General features: G+C 38.0%; 1 protein-coding gene across 2 annotated transcripts in view; it reads left to right on the top strand.

The window, feature by feature from the left end:
* The window catches only part of CPD (carboxypeptidase D), a 60,672-nt gene extending 42,491 nt beyond the window's left edge, over window positions 1-18,181 (top strand). Inside the window, exons 13-21 of one of the 2 annotated variants that reach the window (XM_070394789.1) lie at window positions 248-443; window positions 2,598-2,733; window positions 3,897-4,028; window positions 4,814-4,906; window positions 5,012-5,076; window positions 8,408-8,539; window positions 9,073-9,258; window positions 11,387-11,486; window positions 14,105-18,181. In XM_070394789.1, coding sequence (XP_070250890.1) covers window positions 248-443; window positions 2,598-2,733; window positions 3,897-4,028; window positions 4,814-4,906; window positions 5,012-5,076; window positions 8,408-8,539; window positions 9,073-9,258; window positions 11,387-11,486; window positions 14,105-14,331 — 1,267 coding nt within the window. In that variant the 3' untranslated portion in view covers window positions 14,332-18,181. Of the gene's footprint in view, window positions 1-247; window positions 444-2,597; window positions 2,734-3,896; window positions 4,029-4,810; window positions 4,907-5,011; window positions 5,077-8,407; window positions 8,540-9,072; window positions 9,259-11,386; window positions 11,487-14,104 lie in introns of both variants that reach the window. The other variant, XM_070394788.1, reaches the window with a different exon arrangement.
* The last annotated feature ends 22 nt before the right edge of the window (window positions 18,182-18,203 follow it).

Below are 18,203 nucleotides of genomic sequence, written 5' to 3'. Positions count from 1 at the left end.
CATATGAGTGAGATCATGTGATATTTGTCTTTCTCTGACTGGCTTAGCCTCTGAGACAGCTGGAGGGCCCTGGGGAGAATTATGCTAAGTGAAATAAAACTAATTTTCTTAAAGTCTTCTGGCACAATGACTTATTTTTAAAAAACTTGTTTAGTTTTCATTTTTTGTTTTAAAATTTTTTATGTCAACATTAATATTATATAATGTTTGCTTACTTGATGAATTTTTGTTTCTTGGTTTTTGAAAGTTTGGGACAGAGTGCTGAATATCGTCAAATTTGGTCCCTTGAAATATCCAATAAGCCCAATGTATCTGAGCCTGAAGAACCAAAGATTCGTTTTGTTGCTGGTATCCATGGAAATGCTCCAGTTGGAACTGAACTGCTTTTGGCTCTGGCAGAATTTCTCTGCCTAAACTACAAAAGGAACCCTGCTATTACCCAAGTAAGAGAATAGCCTGTTTTGACATGTTTTAAAAAGAAAAAGCTCAGTGGTAAACTTTGATATCGAGGCATCATTTTGAAATTTTAATTTCTTGTTGGATTTTACACAGAGGCATTTGTAGTGTGCATTATAAACTTTACTCTTTAAAAATGGACCATCTTTGTATATACTCATTGTTAATATGCCTTTCTATTATATTTCTTTGGCTACAATTAAGAGCCATAGATTTTCATTCAGTCCTCTACTCCTTTATTTAATAGTCAAGTTATTGTTCCAATCTTTACTTACAGTTTTGTATATTCTAACTTTCATTCCTAGTTACTTATAACTAGGCAACCACAGTGAAAAGTGAGGTGAAAGAATAGTTTTCTTTTTTCTTTTTATGTAATAAATGCAAAATTATTGGACATCTTGAGGGACTAGAGAGTTCAGAAAAAGCAATATGGCATTATCCACTTTAACCATCCATGACTACAAAAAAGAACTTTGACTCATAGGCTTGGTCACATATGATTAAGCAACCTCGTTCTGTGTTGTCTGAGAGAATTGAAGGAAAGGGTGTGCATCCTACTAGAACACTCACTAATTGGCACTCTCTATATAGAACTTAGGAAAGGAGAAAGGAACTAATATTTGTTTAATACCTGCTGTCTGCCAGATTCTTTACCAAATACTTTACATCCACCATAATTTAATCACCAACCCTCTAATGATGTTACCTCCTTTTTACACATATGAAAACAGACAGCTAGTAAGTGGTAAAATGGATTGTGTTGTTTTGTTATACCAAACTGCCTCCCCTAAAAGATTTTGGAAAGAATTGATGTCATGATTAGGATCAGAAAGAAACTGGGATTAGGTGAGATTGATTTATATCAGACTTGATCAAAAAGTATTTTACAATCTTAGGCAAAGTAAATTCCATTGACTTTTTCATATGAGTTGCAAGGAGTATCTCAAAACATTTTTTGTTCTTTTTAAAATGGAAGAATACGTAAGAGAGTGATTCTCAACCCTGGCTACACATTAGAAACGTTTTTAAAAATAAGCAGTGACTGGGCCCTACCCCCCAGAGGCATCAATATTCCTTGAAAAGCTACTAACAATCTAATATTTGGGCAGAGTTGCTACATACTGATCTTATGATTATAAGAGACTATATGTATATAGCCCTAGGTAAAATACCTACCAGGAATTTCAAAACACCTGGTTTATGAGAATTTTCCTCACTGGTCTTATTGGGCTTGAACTCTAGATCCCTTTAGATTGTCATTTGTCTTGAGCTACAGGTCAGAATTATCTGGCAAGTTCAAGAAAGTATACACATAGCCAGAGACCTGTGGTGAAGCTAAAACATGTGTACTTTAGAAAAATATCTCCCCAGAGGAGAGATTTAAGAACCAATTAATTAAAGGGTCTCAAATATTTTCAACCTATAGACTATTTTAACAGAATAAATAAATCAGGAATTTACTACTAGAAATATATGGGATGAAGTATATCAGAAATTAGTTCGTGCCACATATGTAGCTATCGATGCCTGTAAATTACCTGGAGAAGAAATTATTGTGGGTAAGACAAATAACCTACTACCTTTTGTTTTTGACATACTGATTTCAACTCTTTTGTCTCATTGTTTCCAGACATACATCACCATTTGTCAGATTATACATATCAGTTTTTAATCTGGAAAATACAGCCTTACCAGTATTATTGATTTAAGCCAGCAGTTATCAAACTTTTTCTACAAAGGGCCACATGGTATATATTTCAGGCTTTGTGGGACAAATGTTCTGTTACAATTACTCAGCTTGACAATTGCAGCACAAAAAGTGTTATAGCCTGGGCATGACTATGTACCAATAAAACTTTATTTATAATAGCAAATAACAGGCTGGATTTAGCCTGCAGACAGTGATCGCTGATCCTTGTTGTAAATCATCAGGATGTCTCTGTGAACATTAGTCCTATGATAGGTTTTTTGTTGTTGTTTTTAATGTACTTGAAGCAAGAGATTATTTTTATTTTTTAGTTCTGCCATTTAAATCTGTGTTTAAATCAAACAATAAAGATTTTCCACTTGAGGCATGTCAGTAGGTACCTTTTGATTCCACATATAGCTAATAAATTCATTGACTTCTGTTTCTGTTTTAGTTGATTGACAGGACTAGAATTGTGATTGTCCCTTCTCTAAATCCAGATGGGCGAGAGAGAGCACAAGAGAAAGACTGTACTTCAAAGATAGGACAAACAAATGCTCGTGACAAAGACCTGGATACAGACTTTACAAGTAAGACTAATTTTTAGGCTATTAAAGTACTTTGCAGATAATTCTTTTTCTCTTTGCTAGGAGATCAGTTGATCCTATTTTGCATATGAGCATCAGGGTACTTTTTTCTAGGTGGTAGATATAAGGTATAAATACATCTGAAAATATTTTCAAATTTTTCTCCTTTATAATTTGCAAAAGTAATTCAAGTTTTTTCTTAGAAATGCAATCAGTAATATTGGGGGGTTCCATCACTAGTCATACAGAGATGTTAATTATCTCTCTCTGCCCTCCCACATATGTGTGTGCACAGATACACACACATACACGTGTGTGATATGTGTATGTTGGTTTGGAGGGGCCTGTTTCTTTCTTATTGAGGTAGGGTCATCTATTATACTTATGGTTCTGCAATAGTTTGTATTGAATACATCACTGACATCTTTCCATTTCAGTACTTACAGATCTCTAACATTCTTACTAAGGCATCTTAATATGGTATTGATGTGTGGCAATACTCTATTTCATTCAACCAAATGTTAAACATTTAGTTTCGTTTTAATTGTTTGACTGTGTAAACAATGCTGCAAAAACACCCTGCTTTCTGAAAATCTTATTTTCCTTCAAAGATAGGTTATATATTCCCTAGATTATTTATTTATTCATTCATTTATATATTTACTTTTAATCCTCATCCAAGGATATGCTTTTATTGATTTTAGAGAGAGAGGAAAGAAGAAAGAGAAAGAGAGAAAGCGCACGTTGATGTGAGAGAGAAACATCGGTTGATTGCCTCCTGTATGCGCCCCAACCAGGAGTCAAACCTACCAGCTTTTGGTGCACAGGACAGCGCTCCAACCCAACTGAGTCACTCGGCCAGGGCCTTCCTACGTTATTTTTTAAAGAAGGATATATGTTCTTACCTTTTTGTTTTCAGTAAGAATTTTCTTAAACTTGCTTAGAGTCATTAATCTTTACACAATTACCTTGCAGTATATAAACTCAAAATAACCTACCTTTTATAATGTATTCTTCTTGCTTGAAATAGTGGCTTATGGAGTAAAAAAGTATTTACTACAGATTTTATGTTAGCCTTCTGATTGTGTTCAAGTAGGGAATACTTTCTTAACTACTCATACTAAACTTTTAAAACTTATTTGATATTTTACCTTTTACTTTTCTAGATAATGCTTCCCAGCCTGAGACTAAAGCCATCATTGAAAATTTGATTCAAAAACAGGACTTTAGTCTTTCTGTAGCCTTAGATGGCGGTTCAGTGCTGGTCACATACCCATATGATAAGCCAGTACAAACAGGTATGTAGAACGTCACTTTATATATATAGTGTTTGAACTTCGATAGGAAATTCTAAGTAATGTCCCTTCTAACTTTTGTTTTAAATGGTGAGCATTTGAGCACACTCCCTGAGCAAATAACCAGCCTGATATGATTGTATATATATCAACAGTTCAAACAGTTCCTTGTAAGAAAGAGGTCAGATCTAATGATGGCCTAGCTTTGTTGAGTGTAGCCATCTTGTCACATCTGTTCAATTTAGTCCACAAGCATGTATTGAGCAGTTATTATGTCTGTAACATTGGGAATATAAAAGTGAGTAAGACACAATGCCTGCCTCAAGAAATTCATATGTAACCAAATATTAATAATACAGAATTGTCCTTCCCTGCTTTAAACCTTGATTGACTTGTCGTATCTTATGGTATGTTAAACAATGGCTTCTTTGGGACCCTTGTATATGGAGATAGTTTGTGTCATTTTCAATGCAGCTTACAAGGAAATAGTATTATTAGGTCACAGTTGCCCGAAAATGTAGTAAAACATACCAAACATGCCATTATTTTGGTAGTATAGCCTGTTTGCTGAACTAACCATTAATACCTTTCGATGTAAGGAAGATGTGTACCTTTTTAGTCAGATTATTCTGGGTTAAATAGAACCACATGATTAATTCTAAAAACTCCTCAATAAACTTCAGTGGAGTGCAAGGAAGAGAGAAAGACGACCTGTATCCATGAAGTTGAACTTGGAGAAAACCCTTTTGGATTTCTCCACTGACTTCTGAATTTTTCCTTTATAGTAGAAAACAAAGAGACTCTGAAGCATTTGGCATCGCTTTATGCAAATAATCATCCATCAATGCACTTGGGTCAGCCAAGTTGCCCAAATAAGTCAGGTAGGTATTTTCGCTACCCCTTGTTATTGTCGTTGCTGCTTTGGGCAAGGGAAGGAATCTTGCCTTATGGTTTTGTTGATCCTACATCTCTTAATGCTTTTGTAGATGAGAATATTCCAGGAGGAATAATGCGTGGAGCAGAATGGCACAGCCACCTGGGCAGCATGAAGGTATGCTTTCTAGAATACAGTAAGAATGGAATTATAAATATTATCCATGGACTGTTCTGGTATAAGCAAAATGAATGACATCTGCTTCATGGGTTTCTTGACATGATAACCTTTAATCTATGACAGCATTTGTGTGTGTGTTTTTTGCCATTTTTATAATTTTTAATTGTACAATTTAGTGACATTAATTACATTTACAATGTTGTGCAACCATCAGTCCAAACGATTTATTTCCACAACTTTTCCATTACCCCAAACAGAAACTCCACACCCACTAAACAACAGCTCCTTGTTCCACCCAGCCCCTGTTAACTTCTAATCTACTTTTCTATCTCTATGTGTGTCCCTAGTCTAGATATTTTATGTAAGTGGAATCACATAATATTTGTCCTTTCATGTCTAGCTTTTTTCACTTAACATAATGTTTATTTTATAGTATGTGTTAGTACTCCATTCTTTTTATAGCTGAATAATGTTCTATTGTATGTACATACCACAATTTGTTTATCAGTTCATCTGTTGATGGATACTTGAGTTGTTCCACCTTTTGGCTCTTGAGAATAATGTGTAATGGACATTTGTGTGCAAGTATCTGTTTGAACCCATGTTTTTAATTCTTTTGGGTATATACCTGGAAGTGGAATTAGTGTTCGGATTCTAAGTTTAACTTTTTGAAGAACTACCAAACTGTGTTTCAAATCAGTCAGTTTTACATTCCTATCTGCAATGTAGAAGGGTTCCAGTTTATTCACATCCTTGCCAATACTTTTTGTTTTCCATTTTTAAAATTACAGCTATTCTAGTAAGTGTGAAGTAGTACCTCATTATAATTTTGATTTGCTTTTCTGAGATGACTTACGATGTTGAGCATCTTTTCATGTGCTTATTAGCCATATGCATATCTTCTTTGGAGAGTCTATTCAAGTCTATTGCCCACTTTAAAATTGGGTTGTCTTTTTGTTGTTGAATTTTAAGAATTCTTTATATACTTAGTATATTAAACCCTTATCAGATGTTTGATTTGTCATTAGTTTGTCCCATTTGTAGGATGTTGTTTCACTTTCTTGATAATGCCCTTTGATGCACAAAAGTTTTTAAATTTGATTGTCATATTTAACTATTTTTTGTTGTTGCTCATACTTTTGTTGTTATATCTAAGAATTCATTGCAAAATCTAAGGTCATGAAAATTTACCCCTGTGCTTTCTTCTAATGAGTTTTATGGATTTAGCTTTTATATTTGAGTTGAGTTGGTGGCGTTTTTTAGTATGTGTGTGTTTTGTTGTTAATCCTCACCCAAGGGTATTTGTTCCATTGCTTTTCAGAGAGAGTGGAAAGGAGGGAGGGAGAGGGAGAGAGACAGAGGAGAGAGAGAAACATTGATGTGAGAGAGACACATCGATTGGTCACTTCCTGCACGTGTCCCAACTGGGGCCGGGATCGAACCTGCAACCCAGGTACATGTCCTGGACCGGAAATCAGACCCATGGCCCTTCGGTTCGAGGGCCAACGCTCTAACTGCTGAGGCACACCATGGGGAATTGGTTTTTGTGTATGATATGAAGTAGGAGTTCAATTTCATTTATTTGTATGTGGAAATCTAGTTGTCTGAGCACATTTGTTGAAAAGACTATTCTTTCCCCATTAAATGGTCTTGGCACCCTTGTCAAAAATCAATTGACCATAGATGTATGGGCTTATTTCTGGACTCTCACTTCTATTTCATTGGTCTATATGTCTCTTCTTATGCAAGTATCACTGTTTTGATTACTGTAGCTTTGTAGTAAGTTTTGAAATTGGGAAATGTGAGTACTCCAACTTTATTATTTTCCAAGATTTTTTTGGCTATTGAAGGCTCTTTATAATTTTATTTGAATTTGAATATTGTCTTTTCTTTTTCTGCATAGAAAGGCTGTTGGAATTTTGTTAGGGGTTGTGTTGAATTTATAGATCACTTTGGGTGACATATCAACAGTATTGTCTTCTTATCCATGAGCACAGTATGTCTTTTCATTTACTTAGGTGTTCTTTAATTTCTTTCTGACAGCATTTTAATTGCTTCCATCTTCATTTAATTTAATTCATCTAATTTAATTTATCCACTTCAAATTAGTCAGGAGTTGTTAGCTCAGTCATTATTTTCACATATGCAACCAGAAAATTTACTTCATAAATATGTTGCAGAATTCATAACTATGTTACAGAATTAATCAGTTTGATCTAGAAGAGAGCAACACTCAATGTGCCATGAGAAATTAAAGACAGAAAGGGTTACACCTAGTCAGAGATGTAGCCTTCTCTTCATAGAGGACATGGCATTGGGTGCAGAGATGGTGAATCAGCAAGACATTTCAGAACGAGGAAGCAGGATGGGCAAAGGTCAATAGCAGTCTAGTTTAGTTAGAATGTGGAGTACCATGGAGAGCAGTGGAAGACAAGAATGGAAAGAGAGTTTGGGGATTTGAATGCTTTGTTTTCCTAAGGAATGGGAAGCCACTGAATGTTTTAAGCAGATATATAATGGCATGATCTAAACTGTTCTAATGGGAGAATTAATCTCTTAGCAGTGGGTTGGGGTAGTTTGGAAGAAGTGAGATTGTGGTACAGGGAGACTGGTTTAGAATAGCTTTAGACAAGTAAGAATAAAAGCCTAGATTGGGGCAGTGACAGTGGGGCTGGAGTCACAGGACTAAGTTTCAGAGATATTGTTGGGGTAGAAGTGACAGGATTTAGGAAATTATGGATGATAGCAAGACATTGAAGTCAAAAACGAGATTTCATGTCTATGTGAGAAAATGAGTTAATACCATTAAATGAATTACAAAAAGGAATAGGTTTGGGGGAAAGGTGGTAAGTTAGGTTTTGGAACGTGTCCACACAAGCAGATTAATTGCTTTATTTTAAGCAGTGGCTTGAGGCTGCAGGTTGAAAGTATCAGAGGACAAGTGTTAGTGCTTCTACCTCTAGAGTCCAAGAACAGCAGTGAAGTTCTAGGGTTTAGAGGGAAGCTAGCCTATTGCATGTACTTATTCATTCATTTATTCCAAAAACCATGATACACCTCTTGCCAGAAACTGGGAAGCACTGGGAAGACACAAAAATGAATTAGACATAGTCCCTGGTCTCAGTGGCCCTCTTAGCAGCAGCCATGTTTGTGACTGATTATGATACTGAGTGATTTATTTATATTTGCTATAAAATACTTTACAGATTCTTTGTTTACATCACCCGGGTTTTCTTTTTATTCCATTTATTCTATTTGTTGCATTACAAGGCTTCATTCTTACTTTTATTACTTTTCTTACATTTACTTTTTGAATTTTATATTCCAGGATTATAGTGTCACCTATGGCCACTGCCCGGAAATCACAGTGTACACAAGCTGCTGCTACTTTCCTAGCGCAGCACAGCTCCCTTCCTTGTGGGCAGAAAATAAAAAATCTCTTCTTAGCATGTTGGTGGAGGTGAGTCTTCCCCTTTTAACTAGAAGCAAACTCCCAGGAATATGTTCAATGAAAAGCTTTATCAAAACATTTTCTTAATCTTTTACCAGAGTTTATATTATTTATTTTAAATGTATATAGAAAGGAGAATGTGGTTCAATTTATATTGCCAGAATAGGTACATGAGTTCACATATTTGGAATCTGCTCTGATTTAAGTAACTTAACCCTGTGAGATGTTGCAGTTTCGTTCATTTGAATATCACACAGTGTACTGTGGCGGAAAGTAGTAAATCATTAAAGTCATCAGAAGATCTGTGTTCTGACGCTTTCAGCTTTGACTCTACTAACGTTCCCTTTTCCTTTATCTATCTCTTTGCCTCTGAAGCAGTGAATGAGTAGCAAACAAGGTTAGAGTCAGTGGGGAAGGACAAATAAACCAGTCTTATGAGGGATTTTGTTGTTTTGTTTGTTGTTTTTGTCATGCCTCAAACTATTGCCTCTAGACCATCTGGCATGATGGAAACATAAATTTATATTTTAAATATCTTTCAGGTTCACAAGGGAGTTCATGGATTTGTTAAAGACAAGACTGGAAAACCAGTCTCTAATGCAGTCATTGTACTCAATGAAGGAATAAAGGTACACACAAAAGAGGGCGGCTACTTCCATGTCCTGTTAGCCCCAGGTGTCCATAACATCAACGCCATCGCAGAAGGGTATCAGCAACAACATTCGCAGGTAAGAGACTCAGATTGAGTAGTATCGTGTAAATTCTTATTCTTTTTTTTTTTTTTTTTTTAATCTTTATTGTTCAGATTATTACATTTGTTCCTCTTTTTTCCCCCCATAACTCCCCTCCTTCCAGCTCCCACCCCACCCTCCACCCTCACTCCCCACCCACTGTGTTCATCCATAGGTGCATGATTTTTGTCCAGTCACTTCCCGCATCTCCCACACCCCTTTTCCCCCCAAGAATAGTTAGTCCATTCCCTTTCTATGTCCCTGATTCTATTATAATCACCAGTTCATTCTGTACATCAGGTTATTTATTCACTTGATTCTTAGATTCATTTGTTGATAGATGCATATTTGTTGTTCATAATTTGTATCTTTACCTTTTTCTTCTTCTTCCTCTTCTTAAAGGATACCTTTCAGCATTTCATATAATACTGGTTTGGCGGTGGTGAACTCCTTTAGCTTTTCCTTATCTGTGAAGCTCTTTATCTGACCTTCAATTCTGAATGATAGCTTTGCTGGATAAAGTAATCTTGGTTGTAGGTTCTTGGTATTCAGCACTTTGAATATTTCTTGCCATTCCCTTCTGGCCTGCAAAGTTTCTGTTGAGAAATCAGCTGACAGTCGTATGGGTATTCCCTTGTAGGTAATTGAGCCTCTTTCTCTTGCTGCTTTTAAGATTTTCTCTTTGTCTTTTGCTCTTGGCATTTTAATGATGATGTGTCTTGGTGTGGTCCTCTTTGGATTCCTTTTGTTTGGGGTTCTCTGCGCTTCTTGAACCTGTAAGTCCATTTCTTTCTCCAGGTGGGGGAAGTTTTCTGCCATTATTTCTTGAAATAGGTTTTCAATATCTTGCTGTCTCTCATCTTCTGGCACTCCAATAATTCTGATATTAGACCGCTTAAAGCTGTCCCAGAGGCTCCTTACACTATCTTCACACTTTCGGATTCTTTTTTCATTTTGCTTTTCCAATTGGGTGTTTTTTGTCGAATCTTTGGTTTGATTCTTGAGCTCCTCTGGTCTGCTATTGGGTATAATATTCTTTATTTCAGTCCGTGTATGCTTACTTTCTAATTTCTTTATCGTAGCATCGAGGGTCTCATTAGTTTTCGTGAGGCTCTGCACAAATTTATGGCAAGCCCTCAAAATTGCGATTCTTAGCTCCATATCCTCCATTTCTGTCATGTTTTTTTGTCTCCGCATCTTTTATGCTTTCTTGGTGCACCCCCTTGTGGTCTCTGTGCGCAGTCTTGTTCTAGCCAAGCCTTAATTGTTGTAGTTAACACTAGAGGGATTTGACCACCAGGCCGACTGGCTGTAGGAATCAGCTGTGCGGGAAAACGTCAGTCTTCTGGGGAGGCGCTAATCCAGCCTTTGCCTGAGGCGATCGGCAAATGGCTGTGCCTGTGCGCAGGGCTTGGGCGGGCGGGATCAACAGGGCGGGGGGGAGGGAGCCGCTATGGCCGCTCTCAGTCCGTCCCCAGGGGTTCTGCCTCTCTGTCCCAGCAACCGCTGCAAACCTCGGAGGGGCCGTAGCCAGACAGTCCCGCTTTTCCCGTTTGAGTCTGGGTCCCTAGAGACTCGCCTGGATCTGTAGCCCAGAGTCTGAGACTCACTCCTGATTGAAAACGACAACCGCGCCCTCAGCCGCCAGCCCGCTTTGCGCGCGCACCACCTCACCACCGCACCACCGTACCTTTAAATTTTCCACACTACGCCTCCTCTGAGCGTCGGAATGCTGTTGTTTTTGCTTCTAGTTGAAGAGTCTCTCCTCAGCCAGCCTTCCTGTGGTTCTGGTTGATGTCCGTTCCGACTTTTAGTTGTATTTTTGAAGTGGTTGTTTACGGCGGCAATCTCCGGTGTTTACCTATGCCGCCATCTTCGATCTCCCTAAATTCTTATTCTTAATAGTACTTCTATTTTATTTTGAAACTCTTTCTAGAAGCATGTGATTCTGAGATCTTGCTATCTTTCTATCTTTTAGCAACAAAGGGAAATTTTTATAGCATTTGCATACTTTAGATGACAATGAATCATTTCGTTGGTCTGCTATAATGTCCCTAGGGATACAGCAGGGATACAATATACCTGAAGTAAACTTTTTCCTAATTCTTGTACCTTATCTTTCCAGGTCTTTGTGCATCATGATGCAGCGAGTTCTGTGGTCATAGTCTTCGACACAGATAACCGGATATTTGGTTTGCCAAGGGAGCTTGTGGTAACTGTATCAGGTAAAGAAATGTAAATTTTTGGCAGTTGTAGTTAACAATAGTCCTGACATTTTGAGAATTGATCACCTCTATAATCACCTGAAGCTAATCACTTTTTTTCTAATATCTCCTTTTCTAACATGAATTTTCTGGAACACGGTTCTCCCATGTTTTTTCATGGCTTGCTTCCTCACATTTTCAGGTCTGTACTCAAATGTCATTTCCACAGAGGCCTTCCCTGATCACCCTGGCTAAAATAGTACCCCTGCCACTATCTCCAACCCACGGGCTTCTATTATAGCACTTATCACTATCTGACATTATATTATACTAGAGGTCTGGTACACAGATTCGTGCACCAGTGGGTACCCTCGGCCTGGCCTGCACCCTCTTGCAATCTGGGACCCCTTGGGGGATGTTGGATAGCCAGTTTTGGCCTGATCCCCGCAGGCCTGCTCCAGACAGGAGGGAGCCCGATCTCTGCAGGCCCAATCCCTGATCCCTACAGGCCTGATCCAGACAAGAGGGAGCCCAAACCTGTGCATTGAGTGTTTGTCCTCTGGTGGTCAGTGAATGTCATAGCAACCAGTTGACCTGTAGTTCGGTCACTTAGGCTTTTATATTATATATAGTTAGTCACTTATTTGTCTACTAGAAGCCCAGTGCATGAAATTCATGCAAGAGTAGACCTTCCTTCCCCCTGCTGCCGGCACAGGCTTCCCTCTGGCACCTGGGACCTGGGCTTCCCTCACAGCCCCGGCTTCATATGGAAGGTCGTCCGGAATGATGTCTGGTCTAATTGGCATATTATGCTTTTATTATTACAGATAGTCAGTCTCTCCAAGGGTCTTAATGAAGAGTTGTTGACTCAATGAATGATTTGCTTTATATTAAGATCATAAGCCCTTTGAACTATGACTTATGTTATTACTGTTTTTCCATGATCTTGGAAGGAGGAAATATTTGTTTTCTCCAGGATTAATGTGTGCCATTGCTTAATTACTGAAAGGTTAGAAAGAAAACAGTATGTGATAAAAGATATGTGGTATATCTTTTTGACACAAAGAGCCTTGGTTCATTTCTAAGTGCAACTTGGATTTAATGCAAAATAATAAAGTTTGTTTTAAATATATATTTTTATTGATTTCAAAGAGGAAGGGAGAGGGAGAGGGAGAGAGAGATAGAAACATCAATGATGAGAGAGAATCATGATTGGCTGCCTTCTGCATGCCCCCTACAGGAGATCAAGTCCACAACCCAGGCATGTGACCTTGACTGGAATAGAACCCGGGACCCTTCAGTCCACAGGCCCATGCTCTATCCACTGAGCCAAACCAGCTAGTGCTAACCAAGTTTTATTACAGGGTGTATGGGGGAAAGATCCCTAGTTGAAGGAGAGTGGTGTATTGGAAACATGATCAGATCATAGGGCCTGTTATGGAGTGCTTAAAGTAGAGACATCTCAGCTTGAACCAGATAAAGCCTGGATCACTTAGTGGTTAGAAACACAGGAATGACGATTCAGCCATGATTTAAATCTGGCTCTACCACCCATTTGCTGTTATGAACTTAATTTAAATTATGATTTTACTATTATCTCCTGTCATTAAGACTCTTATGTACAAATCTTTTAAATAAATGAGGGGTTTTAATGAAATGAAAATTTACTGGAAAGGAAAAGAAGCCTTTGATAAGTTGCAGAATAGTGGGCAGTTTGATTTCATTGTGGTGACAGGAAAATGTACATACATACACATGCATGAAGAAAAATCTGGAAAAATATGCACTACAGTTGTTAAAATGACCTTGAGATAATGGAAATATGGAGATGTGGACTTCGGAGTTTGGGTTTTTAGTATTTTTGCTATCTGTGTTTTTCTCATTTTGCATACTGTAGATAAACTACTTCATGTAATATTAAAAGGTTGTTTTTAAGTACATGAAATAAAAATAAAATATATGAATGGAATATTATTAAAAGTATCGTTCTAAGTAGCTGTCTATATATATAAAAAGCCAGTGACCATAACGCCGAAACAACCGGTCTCTATGACGCCCACTGTGGCCAGCAAAGCAGCCTGATCAGGGGGTGCAGCCAGCAGGCCAACCTCCTGCAGTCCCTCCCCCTGGCCGGCCCTCCCCTGACCGGACTCTCCCACCCAGATCAAGGGTGGAGCCTGCCAGCCAAATGCGCCCCTCGCCCCTCCCCGCTGGCCAGCCCGGCCCCTGATCACACCCCCCCACCCCATAGGGAGTGGGTCCTGCAGCCCCTCCCCCTGGCTAGCCCCGCCCCCGATGGTCTCCCACCACCCTGATTGGCCTGCAGCCCCTTCCCCCACTTGGCCCCACCCCAGATCGGCCCCCTCACCCCGATCAGGGGCAGAGTCAGGCTGTCCACTGCCCACAGCCCCTCCCCATGGCTGGCCCCATCCTCAGTTGTCCTCCTAACCCCGATTAGAAGCAGGGCCTGCCAGCCAGCCAGCCTGGCCCTAATTAGGCCCTGACAGGCCCAGCCCTGATCCGCCCCGATTGGGGCCAGGCTGGCCAGACCCCACCCATGCATGAATTCCTGCACTGGGCCTCTAGTTTATTTATATCTTTAAAGTAGAACACCATTCATGTGGTGCTTTGTTTGACAGGTGCCACCATGTCGGCATTGGTCCTAACAGCTTGCATCATTTGGTGCATCTGCTCAATCAAGTCTAACAGACACAAGGACGGCTTCCATCGGCTCAGGCAGCATCACGATGAGTATGAAGATGAAATTCGCTTGATGTCAACGGGCTCCAAGAAGTCCCTCTTAAGCCATGAGTTTCAGGATGAAACGGACACTGAAGAGGAAACATTATATTCTAGTAAACATTGAAACACACACCTTGCATATCTCCCAGACTAAGAACCAAGCAAAATCACAGTTCCTTTTGGGAGACACTGCATTAAGAAGAGAGACTATCTTGCTTCTTCAAAGAGCTTTGGGAAGTTAACTTGCTAAAGTTGTATTCTCTGTGAATTTGGCTGGCAGTTTTGAACTTCCTTAAAGTACTCTTACCTTTTCTTTAAAAAAAAAAAAAATCTGCTTTCTATTTATGCAGCAGACATGGGACAGCCACTTTATTATTCTTTTTAATTTAAGATGAGCTGTGTGGAGCTTATGTTATAACTGCATAAAGCCAACTAGTGGATGTTGTATTTTGCACATCAGGTGTTTCCTAGTGGCTTTAGCTTTTTTCCTTTATTTTTTAAATGGCCAAAAGAATCCAGAAATATTAAGGCAGGGACAGCAGTCAGAATCTGACATAAAGCTTTAAAACTCAAGGTTTTCTCAACCTTCTGAGGAGTACTTTTCTCTAGTTATTAAATAGCTGGAGTTACTCTTATTCAGGTTTAGTGAAGGCTGAGTTGATTTTTAAACATGTAACATTAGGAAAGGAATAAATGGACTTCCGCATTTGCTTTCTACCTGTTCCAAGGCTAGATCAGAATTAGTGGCCTGTGCTCTTGGCAGGATTTCACTACCTCTCATGTAAGGTTTAGCAAAGTTTTAAAGATACCCATTTTAAGGGAGAATTTGCTGACTTTGTTGTAAAAGATCTAAATTTCCGTTTGAATGGAGCTAAGAGGGAGATCTAGCAAAAGCTAAAACTCATGTTGCCTATCTTTTAACTTGGTAAAAACCCATAGGTGCTGCTGCTTTTATCTGTGAAATACTAGTTATTCTAGGAATGCCTAATTCGTTGAGATTCCCTAAATTTGAACCTTTTTCTATGTTGTACATTTACGGTTTTCAGATTACCCAGCAATCTACAAGATCTGAATTCTACTGAAAATGTCTGGAAGTGTGGAAGAAACCTACTTGGCACATTCTTAACCTACATTTGAATACAAAATATCTACACTTGCTCCAGCCCAAACCTACGCCCTATAATACTGTTATTCAAATAGCTTGGCCAGTCTAATTCATATAGATCTCTGCAAGTGATTGGGTTCTTTGTCCTAATGTTTCATTTGACAGTCTTTTTTTATTAACTAATTTTGTTAAAAGTTCAGTTGAAAGCATTTAAATATGGCTCTCTCCATTAAAAAAACAAAAGCTATGAACTGCTGTGTGATGTAACACTGTGGTGAAAAAGTATCATCTTCACTGCAGTTGGGTTATTGCAAAGACCTGAAAGAGTTGCATTTTATTGTGTCTGTAATATCATGCTATTCAGTAGAAATGATGCTTTTTTTAAGTGTGAATCTTACCAATGATCTAATGGTTTGAATGTTTAATGGCCATGTTACTGCTGAATTTGTACCAAATCAGGGGATCAAAAAACTTGCTCTCATCTTTTTAAATTGTGTTCCGTATCCATTAATGTATCAGTCATCTCAAAGCCTTCATGTGGAGTGGTTTATCACCCCCTACGTTATTCAACAAAGTTTTGTGAGGAATGCACCCAAAATGGCTTTATAAAAAACAAAAGATTTGGTTCAGCAGAAATAATGAAGTCATGACACTTATTAATGAGTATCTGTGATAAATTTGGGTTGTTCCAGGTTAAGCCATTCTGGTATTAATACTATTATTAACAACTCTAAATTGTGAGCCCTTGCCACATACATAGAACAGTGTTTGTGGGATGTTAATATTTAATGAAATGTATATGATTTAATTTCTTCTCATAATAACTTTACATTTTCCTTAAGAGGATGATGTGGTGGTATTGCTCTTTTCAGCTTGATTTTTAAGAATTTTTAAAACTCAGAATGCCAACAAAGGGCCTATGAGTGGCCGGCTCTGCTTGAGACATTTCAGGAAAAAATTAAAGTCGTTGTGATGGCCTTTACTTAATTAGGTCTTCATTCAAGGATACCTTTTAAATTCATTTCTCTCCTGAATTAAACATGTCTTTAACTGTACATTACAGTGGCTGGAGTCCATGCCTTTTAAACGTGTAAATTTTTTTTTAGAAATTAATATTCAAGTATTTATTTTCATATTTTTCCCTGAAAAGAAAGCCAAATTCTGCTATGAATCTTTAATCTTGAATGAACTTCTAAATAATGCATTATTCTGGAAAGCAAGGCCTCTCAGCCTCTATGACCTATTAACATGAATGTACAGGACCATGACTACTAAGACTGTGTTCTCTGCCCTGTTTTGTCTTTTATTTGTGGATCTAATCTGATATTAGACCACATTAATTGCATAAGGCATTGAAGCCATATGGGTTAGGGAATGCGTTTTTCAGTGTTTCTCCTAGACTTCCTGTTTCCTTGGAGTCATGGAGGCAAGTAAGTATTATGATATTTGACCGAGTCTGAGTTGTGCCTTTCTTTACTCACAAGGCTTTGCCCCCTGATGATCAGTTTGTAAACCTTTTCCCCTCCCAACTCCTTAATAAAAACAAAGTGATTGAGTAGGTATTGTTCAAAGTGTCTGCCTGTGTAAATGTATTGATTATGCAGTTCATTAAGATGAACTTAAGTTAATTTCAGGAGGAAAGACCTTTGGTTTTGATGTGTTTTGGTGAACATTTGGATAGTGATTGGGATCCCATCCAGTTGAGGAATGCTTGCAATTCTCAGTGGAGGGAATTTGCTTTGCGACTTTGTCATCCTCCAGAAAGGAAACCCAGTGTATAGTTGGCCCAGTGTGACTGACTGGTTTACCTTTGGTAACTCATCTGACTGGGATTTGCCAAATTAATGAATATTGACCTTAAAACTAATTATGAGTTGACAAATAAATAAAAGGTAGTGCTTATGCCTGAGATTATTTTGTTTCTGAGCTAACACTAGGTTACTCAGTAGCCGTGAGCTATTTTTCCATTTTCATTTATTCTTAGCAATAGTTTATCTTCTTGTCAGAAACACACTTGTCCCAGGTTTTGTCCCTGCTATATTAAAAGCTTCTTGGCTGTGAATGCTATACCTAGTGCCCTATGTTATGGTTCTCTGGTGGAATTGTTTTTAACAGAAGCAATTTTATTGTTATTATAAAAATGTTCCACTGTGTTTGATGTTCAATGATTTTTCTATCTAGCAGCTTTTTGATAACTCTCTGGGTTTCTGATTTGTTTCAGTTAAAGCAGATTCTTGGGGAGGGGGTGGTGATTAGGGTCCTTGACTAATGTCATCTGAACTTAGATTTATAAGTTATGAAGAAATAGCCCCCAACGCCCATTTCTTCTGTGTTTTAGCAATAATTAAGACTCCACTTGACTTTCAGAATATCGTCCTAGTTTGATTTTTGATTTGACAGAATATATTATGACATTTGAAAGTAGGCTACCATTTTGAGTCCATTGGACATAAATTATGTAATAAGTATGATTATTTTTATAAATGGCATAACGTAAATATACAAACTGCATTCTGTGCTGGCCATGCTGCAAATTTTATGGAGGTATGACATGGTATTTTTTTATGTTTAGTTATTAAAAATCAGTTTTTCACCTCTCCATTTCTTTCAGTGACATTCCCCAGCTCCAGAAAAAATCTATTGCTATTTATATGAGGTGCCTAACACTCATCCCTCTCAAGTGCTTCAGTCTTTGTTTATTTCATGCACTGTGCCTTCAAAAATTTTAAAAGGGACTTTAAACAAAGTTGGATGGTAGTTTTAAAAAGTCAATCTGTGTAATTTATGTGAAATCTAACTGTAATGAGGTCCTTTCTGTTTTTTATATGTAAACAGATCTAATCCTGTATAAAAGTTATTTTATGATGTTTGTCTTTGTGTTTTGTCTCATA

This window comes from Myotis yumanensis, unplaced genomic scaffold (assembly GCF_028538775.1).
Source record: "Myotis yumanensis isolate MYYU_CA2020_CCGP unplaced genomic scaffold, mMyoYum1.0.hap1 SCAF_16, whole genome shotgun sequence".
NCBI classification, from domain to species: Eukaryota; Metazoa; Chordata; class Mammalia; order Chiroptera; family Vespertilionidae; genus Myotis; species Myotis yumanensis.
Note: the sequence above shows the minus strand (reverse complement) of the source record. Positions and strands in the feature narration are given on the sequence as shown.